The sequence below is a fragment of the Chiloscyllium plagiosum genome, unplaced genomic scaffold, assembly GCF_037043375.1.
Source record: "Chiloscyllium plagiosum isolate Xiang-an unplaced genomic scaffold, Cpla_swu_hap1 HiC_scaffold_29, whole genome shotgun sequence".
NCBI classification, from domain to species: domain Eukaryota; kingdom Metazoa; phylum Chordata; class Chondrichthyes; order Orectolobiformes; family Hemiscylliidae; genus Chiloscyllium; species Chiloscyllium plagiosum.
Window position 1 is genome coordinate 6913059 of NW_028270167.1, and position 27992 is coordinate 6941050.

The window sequence follows — 27992 nt, forward strand, 5'->3', positions numbered from 1 at the left end:
CTATGATATAAATCTCTTATCAGACCACAACTGAAGTGTTTTGTACAGTTCTGGGCACCGCACATTACGAAGGATGTATTAGCATTGAATGGATTCCAGCACTAATTCACCAGAAAATCATTCATGGTCCATAGGCTAGGTTATGAAGAGAGATTATATGTTAGATTTGTTTTCAATGGAGTACAGAAGGGTGAGAAGTGGATTTGACTGAGGTTTTTAGAGCTTAGAAAGGAATTGATAGTGTAGATAGAGAGGAACTATTATTACCGATGACAGCATCTTGGTCAAGTCAACATTAAACCAGAGTCAGGAGAAAGTGAGGACTGCAGATACTGGAGATCAGAGTCAAAAGGTGTGGTGTTGGAAAAGCATGGCGGGTCAGGTAGCATCCGAGGAGCAAGAGAGTTGACGTTTCGAGCATAAGCCCTTCATCCTGATCCTCGGATGCTGCCAGATCCAGCACCACATTTTTTGACCATGAAACCAGATTAAGGGCTACTCAGGAGAGATGTTTGCAAATAAAGTTAAGGAGAATCTAAAGAGGTTCTACATGCACTTTAATGGCAATACAGTAACTAGGGAGAGAATAAACACTCTTGAAGATCAGTGTGGCCATCTATGTGGGGAACCACAGGAGATGAGTGAGATACCAAATAGATATTTCGCATCAATATTTATTATGGAGAAGGACATGGAAGCTAAGGAACTTGGGGAAATAAATAGTGATGTCTTGAAAGGAGTTCATTTACAGATGAGGAGCTACTGGAGGTCTTAAAACACATAATGGTAGATAAATTCCTGGGACCCAATTTGTGGGTAGCTAGGGAAAAGATTGTTGGCCCCTTACTAAGATATTTGTATCACTGACAGCCACAAGTGAGATGCCAGAGGACTGGAGGGTGGCTGATGTGGTGCCATCATTTAAGAAAGGGGGTAAGAGAAAAGCAGAGAACTATAGACCAGTGAGCCTTATGTCAGTGGTGGATAAGTTGCTGGAAGAAATTCTGAGGGACATGCGTTTGGAAAGGCAGGGACTGATTAGGAATAGTCAGCATGGCTTTGTGCATAGGAAATCGCTCACTAACTTGATTGAATTTTTTGAAGAGATGACAAAGAAGATTGATGTAGGCAGAGCCTTGGACGTTGCCTGTATGGACTTCAGCAAAGCGCTTGACAAGATTCTGCGTGGTAGATTGGTTAGTAAGGTAGTTCACATGGGTTCCAGAAGGAGCTAGCAGATTGGATACAAAATTGGCTTAAAGGAGGGAGACAGAGGATGGTGGTAGAGGGTTGCTTTTCAGACTGGAGGCCTGTGACCAGCAGTGTCAGACAAGGATCGGTGCTGGGTCCACTGCTTTTTGTCATTTACATAAATGATTTGGATTTGAATATGGGAGGCATGTTTAATAAGTTTGCAGATGACACCAAAGTACGTCATTTAGTAGACAGTGAAGATTATCTCAGAGTAAAATGGGACCTTGATCAGATGCCCTAATGGGTCAAAGAGTGGCAGATAGAGTTTAATTTAGATAATTGTGAGGTGCTGCATTTTGGTAAGGCAAACCAGGGCAGAGAATATACAGTTAATAGTAGAATCCTGCAGAGTGTTATTGATCAAAGAGATCCATGAGTGCAGGTGTATAGTTCCTTGAAAGTGGAATTGCAGGTAGACAGGGTGGTGAAGAAGGCATTTGGAATGCTTGTCTTCATTGGTCAGAGGGAGAAAGTGAGGGCTGTAGATGCTGGAGATCAGAGTCAAAAAGGGTGGAGCCAGAAAAGGCACAGCAGTCAGGCAGCATCCGAGGAGCAGGAGAGTCGACGTTTCAGGCATAAGCCCTTCATCAGGAATGTGGTCATTGGTCAGAACATTGAGTTATAGGAGTTGGGATGTCATGTTGTGACTGTACAGGGCATTGGTGAGACCACTTTTGGAATACTGCGTGCAATTCTGGTCATCCTGCTATAGGAAGAATATTGTTAAAAATGAAAAAGTACAGAAAAGATTTAAAAGGATGTTGCCAGGACTGGATGGTTTGAGAGATAGGCTGGATAGGCTGAGGCTTTTCTCCTTGGAGCATTGAAGGCTGAGGGGTGACCTTATAGAGGTTTACAAAATAATGAACATGGATAGGATGAATAGCCAAGGTTTTCATCCTGGGGTTAGAGAGTCCAAAGCTAGAGGGTATAGGTTGAGGGTGAGAGGGGAAAGATATAAAAGGGACCCAAGGAGTAGCTTCTTCATGCAGAGGGTGGTGTGTGTGGAGAGAAACTGAGTTAATATTTTGCTGATTAAGGGTGTCTTAACCACTTGAACCATTAATGCTACTTCTGTCCACCGATCCTGCCAGACCTGCTGCATTTCAACGTTTTCTGTGTTTATTTGGTAACAAAATCAATTCTTTAAGGAAATCTGGGTCATTAGAACATATACAGACCCTTGCTGGGTTCAGACCACATGGTGTCTACCACACACATAATTTTCACGTGTAAACTGACACAGTCTATATTGTTAGAGTGGTAGAATTGGGAGGGCTTAATTGGCTGTGTGCAAACACACTCTCCAGCAGGAGGCACTGCACAGTGACCATCTTGTTATCTCTTCACGGCAGCGATGATTGGCCAATGGGCAGAGATGAAGACTGAACAATCGATCCACTTCTGTACTCCAATCTGATCAAAAGAACTTCTTCCTTTACCATCTACCACTTACAGATTCTTAATGTACATACCACCCACACCAATTTTCAAGCCAGTAACATCCCAAACCTCATCTTTAATCCCTGAATGCCCATACCTCCTGAACCCCAGTTGTCGACACGTCTTGTCTGCCAAAGATGTGTTCCAGGCTGTGTAACAAACGGGTAACCATTGCTGGGATTTCCACCCATAGACCTCGAGTTGTGAGCTGGACCCTTGGAATCTCACTGCATAGTGGAGTTTGCAGGAGGTGGAGGGGAGGGTGGTGGGGGTGAGGGAGAGAAAATCAGGTGGAAATTAATACATTCATTTAATTTCATTAAAGTGGGAGATTTTTATTAATGATTGAGAAACATTACCACAGCCCACTTCATCGCTGTTGTCTGTACACTCACGGACTCCATCACACCTGGTCACTCTGGATGAACACGAATGGCTAATGTTGGTAGTCGGAATGTCCTTCACAAATTTAACTGGTGGAAGGAAACAACGTCAATTGGCATCAAGTGGCATCAATAACCAAGTTGGAGACTGTACACTCTTGGAGATTATACAAAGAACAGGGTGAGAACAGGGCGGCACGGTGGCACAGTGGTTAGCACTGTTGCCTCACAGCGCCAGAGACCCGGGTTCAATTCCCGCCTCAGGCAACTGACTGTGTGGAGTTTGCACGTTCTCCCCGTGTCTGCGTGGGTTTCTTCCCACAGTCCAAAGATGTGCAGGTCAGGTGAATTGGCCATGCTAAATTGCCCATAGTGTTAGGTATAGGGGTAAATGTAGGGGTAGGGGTATGGGTGGGTTGCGCTTCGGCGGGTCGGTGTGGACTTGTTGGGCCGAAGGGCCTGTTTCCACACTGTAATGTAATGTAATGTAATGTAATGTAAAAGATTAAATCATCAGCGTAGGTTGAACTGACTAAGCTAGGATTCCCCAAAAACATAGACAGACAGAAGGTCAGAAGGTGATCTTCTGTCACATAACTAGAGGATTCAAGAGTATTCATAGAAACAAACTGTTTCCTGGAGTGGGAGAGACCAGACCGAGCAGTTACATAACTTTAACCTGAGAGTTGGGCCATTCAGGGGTGATATCATCTTCAACTAGGAGAAAGTGAGGACTCCACCTCCTCCATGATTTTCGCTTCCCTGGCCCCCAACGCCTTATCTTCACCATGGACATCCAGTCCCTATACACCTCCATCCCTCATCACGAAGGCCTCAAAGCCCTCCGCTTCGTCCTTTCCCACCGAACCAACCAGTACCCTTCCACTGACACTCTCCTTCGACTGACTGAACTGGTCCTCACTCTTCTCTTTCCAATCCTCCCACTTCTTCTAAACCAAAGGAGTAGCCATGGGCACCCGCATGGGCCCTAGCTATGCCTGCCTCTTCGTTGGATATGTGGAACAGTCCATCTTCCGCAGCTACACTGGCACCACCCCCCACCTTTTCCTCCGCTACATTGATGACTGTATCAGCGCTACCTCATGCTCCCACAAGGAGGTTGAACAGTTCATCCACCTTACTAACACCTTCCACCGCAACCTCAAATTTACCTGGACCGTCTCAGACTCCTCCCTCCCCTTCCGAGACCTCTCCATCTCTATCTCGGACGACCGACTCAACACGGACATTTACTATAAACCAACTGACTCCCACAGCTACCTAGATTACACCTCCTCCCACCCTGTCCCCTGTAAAAACACCATCCCATATTCCCAATTCCTTTGCCTTCGCCACATCTGCTCCCAGGAGGACCAATTCCAATACTGAACAACCCAGATGGCCTCCTTCTTCAAAGACCACAATTTCCCCTCAGACGTGGTTGACGAAGCTCTCCACCGCATCTCCTCCACTTCCCGCTCTTCCACCCTTGAACCCCACCCCTCTAATCGCCACCAGGACAGAACCCCACTAGTCCTCACTTACCACCCCACCAACCTCCAGATATATCGGATCATCCTTCGTCATTCGCCACCTCCAAACGGACCCCACCACCAAGGATATATTTCCCTCCCCACCCCTATCAGCGTTCCGGAAAGACCACTCCCTCCGTGACTCCCTTGTCAGATCCACACCCCCCACCAACCCAACCTCCACTCCCGGCACCTTCCCCTGCAACCGCAAAAAATGCAAAACTTGCGCCCACACCTCCCCCCTCACTTCCCTCCAATCCCCCAAGGGATCCTTCCATATCCATCAGAAATTCACCTGCACCTCCACACACATCATTTACTGCATCCACTGCACCCGATGTGGCCTCCTATACATTGGGGAGACTGGCCGCCTACTTGTGGAACGTTTCAGAGAACACCTCTGGGACACCTGGACCAACCAACCCAACCGCCCCGTGGCTGAACACTTTAACTCCCCCTCCCACTCCGCCAAGGACATGCAGGTCCTTGGCCTCCTCCATCGCCAGACCATGGCAACACAATGCCTGGAGGAAGAGCGACTCATCTTCTGCCTAGGAACCCTCCAGCCACAGGAGATGAATGCGGATTTCTCCAGCTTCCTCATTTCCCCTCCCCCCACCTTTTCTCAGTCCCAACCCTCAGACTCAGCACCGCCTTCTTGACCTGCAATCTTCTTCCCGACCTCTTCGCCCCCACCCCACTCTGGCCTATCACCCTCACCTTAACCTCCTTCCACCTATCGCATTCCCAATGCCCCTCCCCCAAGTCCCTCCTCCCTACCTTTTATCTTAGCCTGCTTGGCACACCCTCCTCATTCCTGACGAAGGGCTTATGCCCGAAACGTCGATTCTCCTGCTCCTTGGATGCTGCCTGACCTGCTGCGCTTTTCCAGCAACACATTTTTAAGCTGTGATATCATCTTCATATAAACATAACAGAAACCTGGAACCCTCTTCCCAAAACATTTGTTAAAGCTGAGGATCAACTGAACATTTCAAACTGAGATTGATTTTTAGGTGAGGTCAGTAAAGGTTATGGATCAGAGGCAGATAAACACGGATAAGATGATGGAACTGAATGGCAGAATGGGCTTGAATGGCTGAATGGCCTCCTCCTATCTGTAAATATATCCGTCTGGCATGAGAGTGTTGTTTTTTCTATATTCATTTGTGGGATGTGGGAGTCTCTGGTTGGGCCAGCATTTATTGTCTGTCTCTAGCTGGCCTTGAGAAGGTGGTGGTGAGCTGCCTTCTTCCACCACCTGCCCTGGGTTGCCCTTGGAGAGGGAATTCTTCAGATTACAACTGCCACCGTGACGTGAGTTTCTGAAATCTCCATTAACAAGTACAGATGACACCTTGTCAATTTATTTCTCACAGCAAGCATCATATGGTTCCCAAAAGAAGGATAAAATAATGTAGTGCAATTGCACATAAACAATTATAACAGGCAGCTCATGTGAGCTCAAATGAATGGTGTCAGTGCAATTTTGATCAGGTATGATCATTTGAATTGTAGAACAGACTTAAGGCCCTTGTGTATTGGACCAGACCAAACCCCCTCAAAATATATCCAGGAGGTAGCCTAGACCCTTACTTTTATCTTGTTTAAGGGAAATTGTAAGGCGCTGTGTTCCAGATATGATTTGATTGGTTAAGCTACTAGGCTTAAAGCAAAATGCACTTCATCCTTACACTGAGGTTAGAATACAAAAGGAAAAGACAGTTTAACTTTGACTCTATCAAAGTACTCAACAAAATAATGTTTTATTTAACTCATCAATGTTTCCAATACAGTAGCATTCCATAATCACACCCTTGCCAAAGGCAAATTCAGCAAAACAGATTTCCCTCACTTGCTATCTGCTCCAGTCCAGGATAAAGAACACCAACTAGATGGATCTAGCAGCAGAGAGACAGAGAGAGCTCAAACTTTTTGCAGCAGCAGAGAGGAAGCTGTATTTAGCAGCTTCAACCCCAAAACCCCAACTCAACAACCGAAAGGAAAAACTAAATCCCTGGATCTGTGTGAGCCACTCATTGTCTTCTGTCTACTTTAAAAATCCCAAAGCTCTCTTACTCTGCTTTCCATGGAGCAGACATCTCAGCACCAGGTTTACAAGACCCCTCTGCTCGAGAAACAGGACAGAACAAATCCCTGTTAAAAGCACATTTTATCACACCTGTTAGTACGGTTATAGTCCATCCCTCTCTGCCGTTATAGGGTATAGGCAGTGCCATGTTGAGAACAGGTTCCATTCTTGAGTCCATTCTTAGCTTGATTTATACACAAGTCAGAACACAATATAGGATAATATATAGGAAATAGGTGGATATCGGATCTTTAAAGTTACATCCCTGTATGGGATTGTCATCGTAACTACGAGCATTCACAAATCAAGGACACCCTGTACCTGTTAAATGCATCTGTGTGACGGTTGAGTTTTCATTGAGTGTTTAAACTTTATATTTGACACCCAACTCCTTCCCAAATGCCCCCACCATCATTAGCAGCTTTGCCATCTACTGACATTTGCAATTCTCACCAACAGGTCAAGTTACCATGGTTACTTACAAATGATCCAAGCTCCAATTCCCAGCACAGATAAAATCAAGAAGAGAGAAATGATACAACAGTAAGTCTTCCTCTTTGGATTACAGATACCTCCGGGCTTTCTGTGTGGGACTGACAAAAAAAGGAGCAATGATTATGGTGATGCAGCAAGGAATCACACCATTCCCTATCCATTGAAAACACAATTGGTCTTTTCCCAAGTCTGTAATGTATATTTGACATAGGAGGGACAGAAACCCTGGGAAGCAGGGTTGCAGTGGACAAGAGGGGAGATTACCACAGAAATTCACCCATAATGTCTATGGAGGGTAACTCCAAATCATCAACAGAATTTACTTCACAGAAGAAATCAATTTGTCCCCCAGCTTCTTTGCTCTTCCATCTTACTTCACCTAAATCTGCCTATTCATAGGAACATTGGAACAGGATTTCTTTTGTTCCTCTCTCCTGCTGTAGTTATACAATTCATCAAAAAATCTGGTCTCAGCACAGTTCAGGCTATCCAAACATTACAGCCCAGTATTTACCCCAGTACTGGTGCCAGTGCCCCAGGAGTCAAAACACATTTCCTCAACACCAGCCTTTGAGGTGTACATTCACCTCTCCAATCGTATTTACCCTAAGGCTATTTAGATTACTTACAGTTTGGAAACAGGCCTTCGTCCCAACAAATCCACACCGACCCTCCGAAAAGGAGCAACTCACCCAGACCCATTCCCCCTACATTTACCCCTTCACCTAACACTACGGGCAATTTAGCTTGGCCAATGCATCTAACCTGCACATTTTTGGACTGTGGGAGGAAACCGGAGCACCCGGAGGAAACCCACGCAGACACAGGGAGAGCGTGCAAGCTCCACACAGACAGTTGCCTGAGGCAGGAATTGAACCCAGGTCTCTGGCGCCGTGAGGCAGCAGTGCTAACCACTGTGCCACCGTGCTGCCCATGGCACGTTCACTGACAGGCAATTATCTCCAGTTTATTACCTTTGAGATTCCACTATTAAGAAATTCCTTTCCTCTTCATGTATTTGTCCAGCTTTCCATTAAATGTGTTATGCAGTTTTTATTACTTCCTGTCACAGTAAGTTCCATATTTTCCCTACTCTCCAGGTAAGTAATTGCTCCTGAATCCGCAAGTGGAGTTATTACTGGTTGTTTTATATTTATGATCATTTTGGCCTCACCTAAACGTGAAACATTTTCCCTCTATCTAATCTATCAAACTCTCTCAAACCTTTAAGAATCTTACTAGGTAACCTGTTACTCTTCTAAAAGCAAAGTCATATACTAAAGAAAGTGCTGGAGAAACGTGGCAAGTCTGATCACATTAGAGAAGAGTCCTATTGGACTCAGAATGGTAATTCTTTCTCTTTCCACAGACCTGCTGAGTTTTCCAGCATTCTCAGTTTTTATTAGCTAGTCAGTTTTGTATCTCAAAAGAAGTGAACCCAGTTTGAATATCTTCAAATCAACCTCTTCAGAGGTGTTATGACACACTTCCAGAGCAGATAGGTATTGAACCTAGATCTCCTGGTCTAGAGATAGGGGCACTGCACCTTAAGAGCCCCCAAAACACCCCAGTTTGTTCAACTTTCCCTGATAATTATCATCTGTTTTGCATCTTAGCCACTGAGTGCATCAGGGGAATGAGAACCTGTCAATTTTTGATAGTAGTGCAAGATACAATGTATGTGGCATTAATTCACTGTGAGACTGAAAGATTGGTTTTGAGTTATAATGTTTCTGACATTCAATGTCTCCCAGCCACAAACTCATGCCCACACTGAACATCTCGGTTTGCAAATCCCAGAAATAGGACACTTCATTCATGAGCACATCTTCCGAAGGGTGATCTTCATCAAGAATATTCTGTAACTCCCACACACGCTAAAGTGGGAAACAAAGACGCAACCTACAGAAAACAGTGGGCTGTTACAGTGGGGTGATGCATTTGGAGTCTCTGTATGGGTTTTGAGATGTGCTTGCTTAGAAAAATATATCGATAATCACAGTTGCCAGCTTTTACTTCACCTAAGCACAGCACTCACTTCTGTGCACACACAATCAGTTACACACTCACAGATGTCGTGATATGTTACGGTTTACTCTGCAAATCTGGATCTTCTGTGGCAAGGTAGATTTTTACCTGCTTTGTAGTCTAAAGCAATGCATGATAATGATAGAATTAAACACTCACAGACTGAATTATTCATGCACAGGCTAATGCACTTATATTAGCAAACTAACATGCACTTACACACCCGCACTAACCATAAAGTCACAGAGATGACAGCACAGAAACAGACCCTTCGGTCCAACTCATCCATGCCTAAATTAATCGAGTCCCATTTGCCAGTACTTGGCCCAAATCCCTCTAAACTCTTCCTATTCATGTACTCGTCCAGACGCCTTTTAAATGTTGTAATTGTACCAGCCTCCACCACTTCCTCTGGCAGCTCATTCCACACACTCACCACCCTCTGTGTGTAACATTTTCCTGTTAGCTTGCTTTTAAATTATCCCCCCTCACCTTAAACCATTGCCCACTGGTTTTGGACTCCCCTACTCTGGGGAAAAGACCTCGACTATTCACCCTATCAATGCCCCTCATAATTTTATAAACTTCTATAAGGTGACTCCTCAGCCTCCAATGCTCCAGGGAAAACAGCCCCAGCCTATTCACTCTTTCCTTGCAGCTCAAACCCTCCACCCCTGGCAACATCCTTGAAAATCTTTTCTGAACTCTTTCAAGTTTCACAACATAGCAGGGAGACCAGAATTGAATGCAGTATTTCAAAAGTGGCCTCACCAATGTCCAGTGGATAAGTAAACACAGAGATTAACATACACACAAATAGACTGATGGTGCTTCCACATCCATATTCAATAACTTACCATTACTCTGGATGACTTGAGTTGGAGGATGCTTGGGGCCCGCAGAAGGAATGTAATAGGGTTGGTATGTTCCCGCTCCTGCATTAGGGTATGGCTGTGTTGGGTAAGATCCAGTGCCAGGATAAGGTGGGATCTGGTATCCTCCTGGGTTGGGATAAGGTGGCGGAGGATATGGTCCTGGTGTGTTACTGTTTGCAGGCGGTTGAACGTTCTCAGGCAAGTAATTCTCATAAATATTCTGCAATGAAAGAATGATATTTGACTTTAAAAGATACCTTTCTCAATGTCTTCTTATTGGGCCCTTGTTTGCAAGACAGAAACACATTGTGCCAGAATGTGTTGCCTGTCAGAATGATATCTCACACTGATATCCATCTCATTGCCCAATGTAAGGTGTTGATGCCTGGGCATTACAGAGGAGGTCTGGACAGGGAATTTGGGTTGCATTGCTGGTCTGTGATGCAGAGTGAGTGCAGGTTTAATTCTCACATTGGCTAAGGTCACCATGAGGTCCTGCCTTCTTAACCTTGCCCTCGCTAGAGGCATGGTGACCCTGAGCCTGAACTCCCCATCGGTTATCTCTTTCTAATGAAAGTGTTGGACTATGGTGGTATTACCTTTAATCTTTAGTTATTGCCTTGCTAAACCTCTTCTCACTTCTCTCAGTCCTCCCTTTTTAAAGCTTTATGTGGTTTTGCTTGGAAACATCTGCTGAAAGGAACATTGGGAGGTTTACTGATATCAAAGGTGCCATATAAATTGCAGTTGGTTGTTATAATTCAACTCACTGTAAGTGCCCCAGGAGCAAAAGGAAAATATTGAGGTTGCAAATAAATACTAGGACAATGGCCTACATTCAAGCCTTTGTGGATATAGGTTTGCTCGCTGAACTGGAAGGTTCATTTTCAGATGTTTTGTCACAACCTTAGGTAACATCTTCAGTGAGCCTCTGGACAAAGCCTTTTGTTAGCATTATGGCTTGTTGATGGAAAGATGCAAATAAACAAAGAGTTGCCACATACTTGTCAGGATTAAAGTAGTTCTTGGCAAATATTGGTAAGTAATTGTGCATATTTTTGAATGGCAAGGTGAGTAATGTTAATGACAAAATCGAACATTATGCAATTGTGGACGGACAGCCTCAACATCAACCAATTGCTGCTGGTCAGGTACAGTGTGGTTTCGATAAGTCACCTCCTTAAAGCCAATCACAGCTCAATTTAACAGAGATGGGAAAGGTTACAATGGTAAAACAAACACTCACCAAGTGAAAGTAAATGGAACTTGAGCTGGTTAAAATAATTTGGTTAGTTCCTAAGGTCTCAAAGCTGTGATTTCACATCCCATTACAGTGTCTTCAGCTCATTCCCTGGGCTGTGCTGAGGGAGTTCTGAACTCTCAGAAGTGACGTGTTTTGGAAAAAACATTCAGCCAGAAGCCTTCTGACCTTTTAAGTGAATGTAAGAAGGCCCCATTGCAAGGTTTCAAAGAACAGCAAGGGGCTTTAGCCTGCTAATGCCAATGTCCTAACCAATAAACCAACATGAGATAATCTGACACTTTACGTGTTTTGTGAGATCTAATTGTAGGCAATTTGACCCTTACTTTTCTTACATCACATCAATGATGGCACTTCAAGAAGATTTAACTGGTTGTGAAACCATTTGGGATCTTGGATGTAGTCACATAGACCACAGCCCAGAGCTCTCGTGATGTTTTGGTTGCATCCCTACCTCTGAGCCACGAGGTGCAGATCTCCCTTGAACACGTGGTATTACAAGTTGATTAAAAATATAAACTTTCTTCTACTCCTTGAAAAATGATATCTCTCCACGCTCCAATTCAGCTTCTGTGAGGCTGTTTTACAAATAAAACCGTTTGGTGCTGTGGGCTGATGATTCTTAGTAACAGCAGAGAAAGAGAGGTAGCGTTAATGACGTCTTTTTGGGTGGATCCTGAATTCAGCACCTGCAGCTTCAGAGTGCACCCTTGTTTGGAATTTTGAAAAATGTAAAATATTTTCCTTGTTCACTCATGGCAAAGGATTTTGTTTGACGTGATCGTGGAGATATTTGAGATCAGTTTTTGTTAATGGCAAATTCCAGAGTTTGAGATATGCAGGTCCAATGTCAACGAGTAGGTCAAATTAATTTATAGAAACATCAAAAAAAAGGAGCAGGAGTTTGCTAATTGGCCTTTCATCCAACTCAGTACACTCCCATTTTCTCCCCATACCCCATCTCTTTAAGCCTAAGAACCACATCTAACTCCTTCTTGGAAATATTCAAGGTGTTGATGGAGAATTCCACAGGCTCACTGCTCTCTGGGTGAAGAAATTTCTCCTTATCTCATTCCTAAATGACTTACCCCTGTACTTAGACTGTGACCACTGGTTCTGGGCACCTCAGTCATCAGGAATATCTTTCCTGTGTTTACCCTGTCTTGTCCTGTTAGAATTTCCTAGGCTTCTATGAAACAGCCCTCATTTTACTAAACTTCAGTAAATATAATCCTAACCAATTCAGCCTCTCTTAGTTAGTTTAGTCCTGCAGTCTCAGGAATCAGCCTGGTAAAGCTTTGTTGCATTTCCCATAAAGGGACCATCCTTCCTCAGGTAAGGAGACCAAAATTGCACACAATATTCCAGGTGTGGTCTCACAAAGGCCCTGTATAATTGCAGCAACATATCCTTGCTCTTATACTCATATCCCCTCACTATAAAGACCAAACCACCATTTACCTTCTTCATTGCTGACCTGCATGTTTACTTTCAGCGAGTATGTTTAAGGACAGCCAGGTTTCATCGCGCCTCCCTCTCTCCCAATCCATCATCATTCCGATAATAATCTGCTTTCCTGTTTTTGCTGTCAAAGTGGATAAACTTAAATTTATCCACATTATGCCTCATCTGCCATAGATTTGCCCACTCACTCATGGTTCAAATCACAGTGAAGCCTCCTGCATCCTCCTCACAGCTCATTCTCCCGCCCAGCTTTGTGTCATCTACAAACCTGGCGATTATACATTTAGTTTCCTCAGCTAAATCATTAATATACATTGTGAACAAAATAGTGTTCCCAAAGAGAATCAACACAAGTGAACAGCATTCATTAACCTCAAGCTGACGGATTCTATGACGATACACTCACACTGATTGACTGGTGGGGCTCATGACCATTGGAGATTCCTACATTCTGTGACACAGGACTCTGGAATGCTCAGGCTGTTCCCAAGGACACACACTGAGATGAAAATAACCTGCAGTTGGGGGGACCATCAACTCAATGAAAGATACTCTTTGCTCTGCCCAAAATGTCTAGTCTTCCAGAGCAAGCATTACCCTTGACCAAGAGTTGCATTTCGGCACATTCCAAATTACAGGACAACACGCTGACAATGCACTAAAGCTTAGGACAGATGCCTCGTAGATACAATGGAGAAACATTGCTGTCTCAGGCCTTTCAAGCATTGTGAACAGAGGGATGGGTTCTGTAGAACTCTTTGAGAAGTATGCCTAACAATGAATGTACAATGTTGAACATAGAGACTATTGAAATGATATTAGGGCACTATAGCGTGGATCATGGTCTATAGAGAAAAGTCTATTTCTCATGCATTTTCTGTCTTTTTAAATTTGAAATGATGTACCCATTGGCTGTATATCAGACATGGAATGCATATTTTAAATATTAAGAATACTACTATTGTGTTAAGACACCTAAAACGCTGTACAGTACACTTCCTGTAAATTTCAAGTCAAAATATTTGTAACGTACTTCAACGAATTTTATGACTCAAATTATTTTTGCACACATAAGATTTGCTCCACAATCTAGCCATGAAGGATTACCGAAGATTACAGAAACTGAGGAGAACTTGAAATAGAGGTATGCTTAACTGGTGATATGACTGCTGCAGTGACTAGGCAACATTTAGGATTAGAGCCTAATCAGTATGATGGGAATGCACTGACATTTAACAGCAATGTAACTATCTGTAAATATCTGCTTACCTCTGGCTGCCCTGGAAACCAGCAACTTAGAGTAATGAACAACAATTAATACACACGTCTCATTAAGCACTAACAATCAGTCAGTGTAAGTGGTGTTTTCAGAAAGGCAAATCGCAACCATGGTCTGTGAATCTTCATTCAGTGACTACAGGAGATTGGTTACAAATGGACACAACTATAATTTTAATCGCAGAGGTTAGATGAACACACTATTGCTCGTTAACATGGCTGACTGTGAGCATGGCCTCACACAGGCCCCAGTGCCAGTCATGAATTGGTGGGCAGCTGTTCATTGGGTCAAAAGATTGTTGGTCCTCTCCCTGCCCCAAACAGTGGGCACAAAATAACTGCACAGAGGCCAGTATCCCCTCGCCAAGTCATCCTTTATTTAGTTGTTCACAGTACACTGGCTGTGGCCAGTCAGCTCAGAGTCAGTCCCTGAAGTAAGGAGATTCCTAAATACCCTGTTTACATTTTTTTTTCTTTTTTTGTGTGTGTGTGCAGGTGTAAGACACAGTGAATAAACAACGAGTGCATAAAACTTTATTCATGAGGATGGAAGAAAACACCAGGGTGACCAGTGACAAGCAGTGTCCTTCTCATCAAAGGACAATGCTACATGATCAAACAGTGAAGAGGAGGGCAGGGGTTAAGTCAAAATAGAGTCAGAGGGGTAAATAATACACTCCACTCCCTGCGGTGCACACCTCTCCCTGAACAGTTCAAGGGTGTTAGTGGACACTATGTGCTTCTTCTCCAGAGACACCAGGGCTCGGATGTAACCGCGGAAGAGGGGCAGGCAATCAATATCCTGTCTAAATTGGTCAGCCAGGACATCCTGATTGACTGGGGTTAATAGCCCCAATCAAGGATCTGGTGGTCAACAAGATCCATCTGGTTCCAATCGCTATAGAGCACAAAATCCAAGCTGACAGCCAGTGAAATACTGAGACAAGGCTGCACTGACAAACATGTTGTCTTTTAGATGAGACACAACCATGTCTATTTACCACACCCATGTCCCTCATGATTTTATAAATCTCTATAAGGTCACCCCTGAGCCTCTGACGCTCCAGGGAAAATAACCCCACCCTTTTGAGCCTCTCCCTATAGCTCAAACCCGGCAATATCTTGAAAATCTTTTCTGAACCCTTTCATGTTTTACAACATCCTTCATATAGGAGGAAAACCAGTATTGCACACGATATTCCAAGAGTGACCCAACCAATATTCTGTACAGTGACAACATGACCTCCCAACTCCTGTACTCAGTGCTCTGACCAATGAAGGAAAGCATAGCAAATGCCTTCTTAACTATCCTGTCTACCTGTGACTCAGTTTTCAAGGAACTATGAACCTGCACTCCAAGGTCTCTTTGTTCAGCAACACTCCCCAGTAGTATTGACTTAATCTAATTCTGTATATGAAAGGGCAAATTTGCAGTCCAGTGTAGGATTGTCTGGAACATTATTCAACATGTGGTTAATTGTGAATCCAGGTTTAGTTCAGTGCATTCTGATTAGTAATTAGAAAAATTAAGAATGGATACTATTGCTGATCATGCAATGATTTGCAACCTCAGTCCTCATTTTTGAATAGTTCATAATCAGGTGAAATCTAATCTTGAATACGTGCAGAGGAAATGCCTTTACTGCGTGAGATGCTTTTCATATTAAAATGAATTGCTTAAAACAGTGTCTCCACTGTGACACCCATGACAGGTCAACCATTTATAGCAAGTAACACTGGTCTGAGTAAGAGTGAGGAGGGAGGTACCAGTTATTATACAAGGTGTGATTTGACGTATGTTGGACATTTAGCTGTTCTGGGTTTGACCTTAGAAACAAATTGGGAGTGTTTGTCAAGTTTCTATAGAATGGAATTGTGTTTATTTTGAATACTGTTGCTCAGGTCTCTGGTGGTCACTTTAATACTGCTGCTCACAGTGTTAGGGAACTCACACTGTCATTAATCAATACATATGCATCCTGTACACATTCTGCCTCTCCGAGTTTGAAGGTCAGGGGATGAGTTTAAGTTCCACTCCTGAAACTACAGCATGAAAATTTCGGTGAAGCTTGAGTGTGCAACACTGTGGGAGTGATGAATTGCAGAGAGTGCTGTTCACTAATTGAGATACTGAACCATCAGAGATACCATGGTATCATTTTGAAACAGAGTAGGCAAATTGTCCCTGGTGTTCTGGTCAATCCCTCAAACAATGTCACTAGATTAACTGAGGGTTTAACCCCTTGTTCTTTGTGGGGGCTTGTTACAAATTGTCTGCTATATCTTATGGCATTGCAACTTATGACTGCATTTCAGAAGCACTTCACAGATGGAAAAGCAGCTGTGGTTGGGAAAGGTGCTATGTTAATGCATGCACTTTTTCTTCCATTCTACCCTGACTTGAAGTTCAGATGGAATAAGCATCCAATACCTATCACATTCAACACCCAATACCAATCGTATGGGTGGTATGGTGGCTCAGTGGTTAGCCACTGTGGCAGGGACTCAGGTTTGATTCCAGCCTCGGGTGTCTGTCTGGGTGGAGTTTGCATGATGCCCCCCAGTGGGTTTCTTCTGGGTGTTCTGGTTTCTGCCCATGGTCAAAAGATGCGCAGGTTGGTTGGATTGGCCATACTAAAAAAAAAACAATGTGTGCAGGCCAGGTGGATTAGCCATGGGAAATGCAGGGATAGGATAAGGGTGTGGGTCTGGGTGGGCTGCTCTTCAGAGCGTTGGTGTGGACTCAATGGGCCAAATGGTCTGCTTCCACACTGTAGGGATTCTATGAACAATAGACATCCAGTTCCACCTCCACCCCGATTTGAAAAACTGCAGCTGTGTTTTTTTTTCTTTCTTTATTTGGGAGGGTGGCAACATCACTGTCAAAGCCAGCATTTATTTTCCATCCCGAATTACCCTTGAACTGAGTGACCTGACAGACCATTTCAGAAGGCAACTCAGAGTGAAGCGCATAGCTATGGGTCTGGAGTCCCATTTTGGCCAGACCAAGGAATGATGGCATATGCCCATCTCTAAAGGTCACTATCATCTCAACTGGACATCTCTCATCCTGCATTCTCTGCAAGCCCAAGTCCATCCAACATCCCACACCATAGAATTGACATTGTGCATTTCACAAAACAGCTTACAGCTAATGAAGTTGTTGTTGTTATGTAGGAAATATAGCAGCCAATTGGAACACAGCAAGCTCCCGGAAACAACATGGTGACAACAACCAAATCATTTTTATTTTGAAAAGATGTTGATTGAGGGGTAAATATTGGCCTGGTTAGCGGGAATACTGTTCTTCAATGGGTGCCCTGACATTTAGAGGAGAGACAGGGTCTCAGTTTAACATCATTTGAGACAGAATCTCCAATATGTCTATATTACTGCACTTGCCAAGTTAGCCTGGATTACACGTTCAAATCACAGAAGTGGGATGTGAACTTCATAATCTCCTGATTCAGTGCAGGGTGTGTTATTGAGTCAAACTGATAGAGTTCACTAGTCAACCAGCAATGAGCAGTTTTGACAGTAGATGGAGAGGTTTGACCTTTTACTAGATGATCCTCGCATCCTGTGCCAAGTCCCTTATAACTTCCAAAGCAAAGTAGGTTCAAACAAAACAAACCAGGCCAGATGTCAATGACCAGCACTTGTCTTGCAGTTCATCAGTTTTGTTCATTCCTGTAAAACGTTTCCAAAATTCTCAGGTATATAGAAGGTTACACCTGCTGCTATTTGACCAGGAGTTCAAACTCCTCAGGGATCCTCAACGTAACATTAGTAACTTTAAACAAAGCAGAACACCCACAACACTGACAAACAATTCACAACCTTCCATGTGTAGATGGCCTTTCTATATTGTAGCTACAAAGTGATACCTCCCATTGTCTCATGTAGGCACACCCTGCTCTGTGCATCATAGTTAAAATGCAGATATTTATGTAATAAACCTTGTCATGTTGCAGTCTTTCATTACATGAATATAATCTGGCTACAACTGTCCCAGGTTGCCTCAGATCTGAGAGTCTCAGAGATTTTACAGAATGGAAGGAGGCCCTTTGGCTCATCATGTCTGTGCTAGTTATCAGGCACCCTTCTATTCTAATCCCATTTTCCAGTCCTTGGCCTATAACCTTGTATGCTATGCTATTTTAAATGTTTTGCCTAAATACTTTTTAAAAATATTTTGAGAATTCTTACCTCCCCAAATCTTTCAGGCAGTGAGTTCTAGATACCCACATCCGTATGGGTGATTTTTTTTCACTCAAATCCCTTATAAATTTCTACTCCCTACCTGTGTCCCCTGGTTATAGACGCTTCTAAGAGGAAAGGATTCTCCCCATCTACTCTGCCTGGAGATGCTTCTCCAAAGAATTAAAGGTTAATCTCGATGACACTACTCTGAGCAAAAGGCAGAAGGGGAGTTAAAGCAGTCATTGAGATTGGGGTTTTCAAATCATTTTTATTTCATATGCAATCAGTAAACATTCTATCAGTTAACAGATAAGTTCGTTGTTTCCTCATATTGCTGTGAGTATCAATACCTTGTGAATCTGATGGTGGGAGGATTGGGTGTGCCTATTTGGAATTGGGAGTTCATGAAATTAAACCACCTGAAATAAAATTAACTACATTTGGCAACACCAAGGTATGATTCACCTACTAACAGGAAAATTGGCCACACTTCTTGTGCAATATACAAAGAGGTTATGCAAATATGATACTCAAACAACAACCTGCTCTTACATTATCTAGCACCTGCAAGTTGAACCTGTATAACTGGGTGATGAAATACACCTTGACACATTAACTTTGGTGATGTTAGAACAGGTGTATAAAAATTTGGTCAAAAAGGTAGGTTTTAAGCAGAGTCGTTTAGCAGGTAAGAGAGGTAGAGAAGTGGCGAGGTTTAGGAAAGGAATTTCAGAGCTGAGATAACAGGCAGCTGAAGGTGGTGTCACAATGATGCAGCAAAGGAAATCAGGAATAAACATTGCAGGTTCTTTGAAAGTCCAAACTGGATGTAAGTATCGCTGATTAGTACGCCAATAAATAACTATCCCTAACTGACCTTGGGGTAGGTGGTAGTGAGTGCCTTCTTGAACTGCTGCAGTCCATTTGGTGCAGGTAGACTGACAGTGCTGTTAGAGAGGGAATTCCAGGATCTTGTCTTAGTGACACTGAAGGAACAGCGATGTGTTTCCAAATCAGGTAGTGGTGAGGGGAAATTGCAGTTGGTTGTGTTCTGAAGAAGGATCACTGAACTCAAAACAACAACTCTTCTTTCACAGATGCTGCCTGACCTGCTGAGTTTCTCCAGCGATTTCTCTTCTAGTGTGTCAATCTTCAGGGAATATTACTTCAGATCCCATTGTGATAGATGGTGAATTTTGAAGCCGATCAATATCTGGGATATAGAGCTAATCTAATTTACAAGTCCAGACGTGGTGTGGATTGGAGGAGACCTTGAGGTGATGGTGTTCCCATGCATCTGTTACCTTCAAGATTGTGTCTTTGGAAGGTGCTGTAGGCCTGGAGAAAGTTATAGCTACAGGGAGAGGCAAGGGTCCCTGCCTGAGCTGCTTATGATTTGAGTATAGTCACCAAATCCCCATGTTTTACCTCTTTCCTCCTTTTGGATACCCCACTTAACACCAACCTCTTTGATTAAGTCTTTAGTCAACTGCCCTAATATTTCTTTATTTGGCTTCGTGTCAAATTTCATTTGATAATGCTCCTATGTGATATTTTCCTATTTTAAAGGTACCCCCCAAATAATTATTGACTGTATGCTAAGGACTACAAAGCAGCTACATGTGGCTTCTGCAGATTCAGTGTGGAGTTGACAGGTGTGGTGATGGAGTGGTAATGTCATGGGACAAGCAATCCAGACACTTGATCAAACTCCCCCCGAATTCTCTTCAATTTGTTATGTCTGTGTTGGAATTTCCACAGACCAGGCACTGCCCATGTAAATGGGTGCAGCACCATACCCCCGCCACTTAATTCCTCAACATTCACCATCTAATAGGAACCCAAACCTGTTCACACGTGTGTCCGATGAACATTTTATGTGGATTTGTCATTGCTTCCTCAATTCCATATTTTATTCCCTTTGCAGAAACTTCCAAAATTTTTCCTGTTTACTTTAATGGTTGTATCTATTTGATTTGGTGATACTTTTAATATTCTATGAACTCGATTCTTTAATCTCTGTGATCTTCCACTTGAAGGAACCTCCCCTGAAATGGGAGCTTTTTATCTTGTTAGATGAGGTTTGTACCTTGCTGGTCAGGTCTGTATCAAATATTGGTCTAACGTTAATATTGAAGACCCACTCTGACAATGGCCAGCTCTGCTGCATTTGTTGCAAAATTAAGAAGTTGCTCAATTCCTGACCCAATTTGATATTCCTGTAAACCAGCTGCTTTATGTTTTGTTTTTGCTCTCCTCTTTTAATACCCCTCCAAGCAAAGTATACTTCCTGACTAAAATGCTGGAAATCTGAAACATGAACAGAAAATGCTGGAGAAACTCAGCAAGCCTAGCAGCATCTGCACCGAATGACAGTTCTGAAGCAGAGTCACTGGACTTTGATCATTAACTCTGCTCTCTGTCTCTCAAAGATGCTGCCAGACCTGCTGAGTTTTTCCAGCACTTTCTGTTTTTGTTATAATTAATTATTGATTTTTAAAACAAAATGTATCAATCACATTTACTGACATTTAATTTTATCTATTGCATATTTGTCACATTTCACCTGATCAACAACCATTTTATTTTTCAGAGTGATTTACTGTGCCTCTTATTTTGGTATAACTTACAAGTTGGGAACTACACCCTTCAGCTACTGTATCCAACTTTTTGATATAAACAAACCATACAGGTGGTCTCAGATTGAATCCTATGAGACCCAGTTTCCAAACCTTAGATACTTAACTCCAATTTTCTGTCTTCTCTTTTAATCAGTTTGTAATCCAAATCTCTATCCTCTCCTTAATTCTATACTCCTTAATTAAACACTGTTAAGACTGTTTAAGCTGCATTTTGTCTTTGATAAATTGTTGGAGGTTATATAAACTAAGGGAATGCTATAATACATGTAACCGCGCTCAAATCCTCTGGCATTTACTCAGTCACGGACTCTACAGCACTAATATAGGGACTGGAAGGAAGCAAAACAAAACCACAGAAACAAGAGGATGCCCCAAAGGCAACTGAATATATCTCTCAGAATGCTGATCCTAATCTCAGAACCCACACTTTCAGCTTCATTCATGACAAATAGGTAAGACCTACATTACTACAACAATGTGTTGCTGCACGATTGTCTAAAGCACTTTGTAGCCAATTTTACAGAGGCAGTGATGTGGTGGTAACATCACCAGACCAGAGATGCAGAATCTCAGACTCACATTGTGTTCTCAGGCACATGCTTTAATCCCACAATGGCAGGTGGTGAAGTTGGAATTCAATAAAATTTTTACATCAAAAATTTGCCTAATGGCAACCATTACAATTGTCACAGAAAGCTCATCAGCTCCACTCATGTCCTACACTGGACACCCCTCAAGTTCTATAATCTTTGTAGACATTTGTGATGATAAAAGAAAAGTAAAGAACTAAATGTTCCTATTGGAAATTGCAAATCAATAAAGATTCTACATAGAATTGATGGAAAACTAAAGACTCCAGAACCAATAATAAAAATAGAAAATGCCAGAAATACTCAGCAGATCTGGCAGCATCTGTGAAGAGGAAGGAACAGTTTAATGTTCTGAAATAGAGTCCTATTTGACCTGAAATGTTAATCCCTGTTTCTCTCTCCACAGATTTCTCAAAGTTTGCTGATTATTTTTAGCTTTCATTTACAACATTCACTGCATTTAATTTTTTTTTATGATCCCAAGATGACTGGGCAGCCTGGTGGCTCAGTGGTTAGCACTGCTGCCTCACAGCACCAGGGCCCCAGGTTTGATTCCAGCCTCGGGTGACTGTCTGTGTAGAGTTTGCACATTCTCCCCCTGTCTGCGTGGGTTTCCTCCCACAGTCCAGAACTGTGCAGGTCAGGTGAATTGGCCATGCTAAATTGCCCATAGCATTAGGTGCATCAGTCAGGGGTAAATGGGACTGGGTGGGTTACTCTTCAGAGGGTCAGTGTGGACATGTTTCCACACTGTAAGGAATCTAATCATGACTTCAGCTAATTAAGCAGATTGACTTGTCACACTAGCCAATGTTTTTGATGTCATTTCATCTGACATCTGCCCATTTATGAGAGATATACAGTCTTTGTCAAATGCTTCCCTTCCTGGTTCCCTCCCCTGTCAGTACATGATGTTCTACTTTAATGTCAAAGGGTAGATATCTTCTGTGATCAACTTGTACACTTATGTTATGACTCACCTCTGGTGCAGGTGGATCTTGAACCCAGGCCTCCTAGTCCAGAATTAGGGGAACTACCATGGCACCACAAGCTCCCCTTATGGTGCATATGCAGGACCCACTGCCATAAATTTGCAGTCAAATATCCCACATTTGGGGATATTGCAAAAATCCCAAACCTTTTGTCTATTTATGTGGTCGTATGTAGCAACTTCACACAACAGTGTGTCAGTCTCCATTGTTCAGAAGCCAGCTTTTCGTCATGGCAAGGATGAGGAAAACACTAGCAGTCAGTTGCATAAAACAGGTTTCTGTCCTGAGATATGTGGGTCCTCTAAATCGTCATCACCCTCTCTACACCTACAACGCACAGCAAACTCCATACTTGTCCCAATCTGACCCCTTGAACGTTCCAATATACTTTGTTCCACCATTGGTGGCCATACTCTGGAATACCATCTCAATCCCCCTCTCTCTCTCTCTCTTTCTCTCTCTTCCCCCTCCCTTCCCCCCCCCCCCCCCCCCCCCCCCCCCCCCAATGATCTTTAAGGCCCTCCTTAAAACTCTGTCCTAATGACTTCTTATGAATTTCATTGTAAGCTAACAGTTTGCATTCATGTAGCAGTTCGATAATCCAAAGGAGCATGAACAAACAAGATAAGTGAGAAGATGGTGAGACAGATGACCAAGTTCTTGGCCAAAGGGGTAGATTTTGAGGAGTGTCTTAAAAGTAGAGAGGCAGAGATGGAAAGGTTCAGGGAATAAAATAGGCCACCGTAGACAAGACCAACAATGAAGAGTGATTAAAATTTGTCTAATACTGGGATCATCAAATGTAGTCTTTTTATGAACTCAGTGAATGGTGGAATTGGTTCGAGATACTGAATAGTCTCCTGTTCTTATGTGCCAAACTCACTTCAGTGGAGATTGGGTTCAAATCCCACAACAGGACTTGGCCACAAGACTCACAGCTGCCACACGAGTGCAGTATTAAAGGAGGGTGCACTGTTAGAGATACAATACCATCTTTCAGATGGGATATTAACTAAGTTTCCATCTGCATTCTCAGGCAGATGTAAAAGAACACATGATACCAATTCAGAGAAGAACAGGGAATCTGGTCTTGCCAATATTGATCCCCCAATGAACATCACGGAATGAAGCTGGCTGGCCATTACAATAAAGCTATAGAAGGAGTTTCCTGATATATTTCTTACATTAAACTGTGACGCCACTTCAAAACAAACTATTTGGTTGGGCCACAAAGCACTTGGTGATGTCCCATGGGTTGTGAAGGTCTGACTGTTCTTTCTGTTTTACAGAACTCCAGAAGTAGTATGGTGCTGAATGAGGCTATTCAGTCTGTTGTTCTGTGCCAGCCCTTCAAATAAGAAACACTATCTAGTGCCAATTTCCTGCTTTCTCCCCAATACCCCTACACCTTATTTCAATCTAAATGATCTTCTAAAACCTTCTTGAATACCTCAGTTGAACTTTGATGAGTTATGTCAGACAGTGAAGAAGACTAGGCTGGCACAGTGGCTCAGTGGTTAGCACTGCTACCTCACAGCACCAGGAACCCAGGTTTGATTCCTGCCTCGGATCACTGTCTGTATGGGGCTTGCACATTCTCCCTGTGTTGGCGTGGCATTCCTCCGGGTGCTCCAGTTTCATCCCATACTCCAAAGATGTGCAGGTTACCTGAACTGGCCGTGCTAAATTGCCCCTAGTGTTAAGTGCATTAGTCAGGAATAAATAAATAGATCTGGGTGGGTTACTCTTTGGAGAGTCAGTGTGGACTGGTTGGGCTAAAGAGCCTGTTTCCACACTGTAGGGAATCTAATCTCATCCAGATTGGCAACTGGTTGAAGCTAGGATTCAAAACAGGAGGGAGCTGATCGACAACATTTGAAAAGTTTGATTTAGCAGCTGTTTCCCCAGCTTTCTCTTTGGCAAAACTAAACAATTGAGGTCTTCAGGTGATCAAGTTTGCTGTTTGTTTATCAAAATGTCACAAATTCCCCAAAAGCAAAGCACATCTAGGGTAAGGTTTATTTTAGTTAGTCTGTGTATTGGCCTCAATTTTTAACTCCTCTCTTCGCCATTCCCATCTCAGTTTGTCAGAAATGAAAGCTGAAGGTTTGAGATCATAGGGAACTGAAATGAGGAGACCAAATCTCTTGATCTTTATTATTGCGATTTAAATGTGCAGGCGGTAAGGTCTGTCCTGGAGCCAGTGGGCCCCATGATAAGAACAAGTCATGGTGTCCCATCCAATATGTTAAGTGAAAGCCCAAACAATGGATTTAAAGTAAAATTCCCAACAGTGATGTATAAATCTGGTGAAGCTTAGGGACCCAACCTATGTGCGCAATCACTCTCCTGAGCACAGACATTCTTAAGAGCACAGTCCTTCTCTACCATGCAATGTATTGGTTATGTCAATGGACTAGCATTCCTGTGACACCCAGGATGATGCCCTAAGGGTGCAACATTCCCACAGTCACCTGGGAATCACTGGCCCAAGACCAACTAAAGTAGAGGAGGAGTATTCGGGAAAGCACTGGACACCTCAAACTTTATCATTGTGAAAAAATGGAAGCCACTTGAAGACAGCAAAAGGAACATGCTGCGACACCAATGTCCCAGCCACCCCGTTCCCATGACCACCATCTGCCCCAAATGCAACAGAGCCTGCAGTAGCCTTTTTTGGTTTGTACAGCCACCTATGGACTCACCCTGAGAGTGGAAGAGCATCATGCTCATCGGTGAGGGACTGCCGACAATAACGATGATGATGCCCCGGGAGTGTGAGCTCAAATCCCACCATAGCAACTAATAGATTTTGAATTTAATGAATAGGTCTGGAATGAGCTAGTCTCAAGTTTGGTGACCTTAAAACTACCAGTCAGGGAGCAACTATTCTGCACATAAACAGAGCATAAGGACAGATCCTGGATAAGAAGCAAGTGTGAGAAGAAACATTTTCAAACAAGATGTGGGTCGGGTCTTGTCTACATTGCCTGGACGTGTGGTGAGACATTGAAGAGGGCATTGGCTAGTTATTTAATTCAAACCAATCTGCAGTATTATGGGAAAGGACAGGAGAATGACACTGAGGGAAGGTGAAGATGGGTGGGCCCAGGGTGCCAAGATTTCTATCAGGATCCAATGACTGGTGTGTGAGACTCTAGGGGGGCTGGAGGTCCAGACCAGAAGCGGCATTGGAGCCTGTGATTTTTGTTCCCTTGCAGACATGATTGGTTGAATGTCATCCTTTTGCAATGTAACAATTCTCTCATTCTGTGAGTTGTCGAATCTGTGAGTTGGCAAAAGTGAGGACTGCAGATGCTGGAAATCAGAGTTTAGATCAGAGTGGTGCTGGAAAAGCACAGCAGGTCAGGCAGCATCAGGAAGGCTTTTGCCCAAAACGACAATTTTCCTGCTCCTTGGATGCTGCCTGACCTGCTGAGCTTTTCCAGCATCTTCTATACTGCCAGCTCCAACACCAAGGACAAGGGCAGCAGAACACTATTACCTACAAGTTCCTCTCTGAGCCACATACCATTCAGACTTGGCCATGACTTTTTAAAGTATTTGAGGGTCAGCATTTATCGCCCGTCCCCAGTTGCCCCTTGAGAAGGTGATGATGAGCTGCCTTCTTGAACTGCCGCAGTCCGCCTTCCGTGTGTTGACCTACAATGCCATTAGGGAGGGAATTCCAGGATTTTGACCCAGTGACAGAGAAGGAACGGCGACATATTTCCAAGTCAGGATGGTGGGGGGCTTGGAGGGGAACTTGCAGGGGGTGGTGTTCCCATGTACCTCTGCCCTTGTCCTTCCAGATGGAAGTGGTCGTGGGTTTGGAAGGTGCTGTCTGAGGATCTTTGGTGAAGTTTGCTGTTCCTTCACTGTTATTGGGTCAAACATCTGGATCGCCTTCACTAACAGCATCGTGAATTATGCATAATTCAAGAACTGTGGTATCTCAAGAAGGCAGCTCACCATCGCTTTCTGCAGGAAAATGAGAGATAATCAAAAGATGCTGGCCTAGCCAGCAATACCCATATCCCATTAATGAATATATTTTTTAAAAATCTGATTCACTTATATCCTTTAGGGAAGGAAATCTGCTATCCTCCCCTGCTCTGGCTAACATGCGACTCCAGACCTACAGCAATATATTTGACTATTAATAACGCCCTCTGAAAAGAGCTGATTGAGGTAGTCGGTTCAAGACGATTAGGTAAATGAAACAAATGCTGGCCTAACCAACAACAGCCACATTCCATGCAGGAATAACAAACTCTCTTCTCTATCACAGACACTGACCTGTGTCCAAACTCTGTTATATTTAACTCTATTCACCTACATTTATTACACCAGTTCCTGCTTTATTGAACTATGACAGACTGAACACTTCTCCTGTTAGTAGGAATCTCCCCATGAATTCTTAATCCAGAAATTATGCATTTCAAAGCCTTCCTGAATTTCACAGTAAAGCATTGTTTTCAAAAACAGAATATTACGATCACTGTGGTCAGACCCCAGATCAAGCATAGTCACCTACTGGGTATGAAGTCATTCCTGAAGTCCTGAGGTTGTGTTGTCTGTTAAACCTGAGGGTACAGCTTCAGAGTCAGTCCCAGCAGCTCGAACACTTCTAAGGGTTCACGTAAAGCTCAGGAACTGCAGAGTCTTGTCCCGCATTGTCCAAGTTGTAGAATGTGCTCTGACTGAGGAAAGAGGTGGCTGCTAGCCTGGGCTACAGCTGAATCAAAGTTGATGAACTAGTTTGACGTGAAAAGTTTGCTTTTGTATGATGAACATCCTGCCACACCTGTTCAATATCTACCTGTGAGTGGCTGCAGCAGGGAAAGGATAATTAGCACGCGCGTTCAAGATTCACCAGACACTTTAAATGATGATAAATTATATTTATATTTATATAAAAAGCAGTAAAGAAATAGTCCTGTGGCTTTTTTTTCACAGGAGTACTTCCTAAGAGAGTCTGGCAATGAATTGCATGAGGAGACAGATGAAGAGAAACATTTTTGGGAGTATCTGAAAGCAGACAGCTAGTTTATAAGGGAGTTAATGCCTGAAGGGAGTAACCAACATCACAAAATAACTTCCATCCATAAGGGTTCTACCTCTGAGTCATAAAGCCTGGGTTCAAGTCCCACCTGTTCCAGTGTAACAATATCCATAAACAGATTGAGTGAGAATATGTATAAAGGACTATTATTGGAATGAGTGAATCCGTTGTCGAAGTAGCGTATTACAGTATTCAGTTCGATTTAAGCTGTTCAAGTTCTAAGTCAGTGTAGCTCTAACAGTAATATTCACTTACACTTAAGTTAAGCTTGATGGCTCCACAAGAGATCTCAATGTAATGTTACTAGTTATTAAGTACCAAAAAATAAACTTATTCTGCTTATCAAGATTGATAAGATTGTTCATCTACTGAAGACTTCATGTGGGGATCCTGCC

At 43.2% G+C, this 27992-nt stretch overlaps 1 protein-coding gene across 1 annotated transcript in view; it reads right to left on the bottom strand.

The window, feature by feature from the left end:
- LOC122540595 (transmembrane protease serine 2-like) overlaps positions 1 to 27252 on the bottom strand; it is a 53622-nt gene extending 26370 nt beyond the window's left edge. Inside the window, exons 1-5 of the mRNA XM_043676509.2 lie at positions 27070 to 27252; positions 10085 to 10322; positions 7187 to 7297; positions 3057 to 3170; positions 2795 to 2924 (exon numbers count right to left, since the gene is read on the bottom strand). Coding sequence (XP_043532444.2) covers positions 2795 to 2924; positions 3057 to 3170; positions 7187 to 7297; positions 10085 to 10322; positions 27070 to 27084 — 608 coding nt within the window. The 5' untranslated portion in view covers positions 27085 to 27252. The remainder of the gene's footprint in view (positions 1 to 2794; positions 2925 to 3056; positions 3171 to 7186; positions 7298 to 10084; positions 10323 to 27069) is intronic.
- Positions 27253 to 27992: the final 740 nt, after the last annotated feature.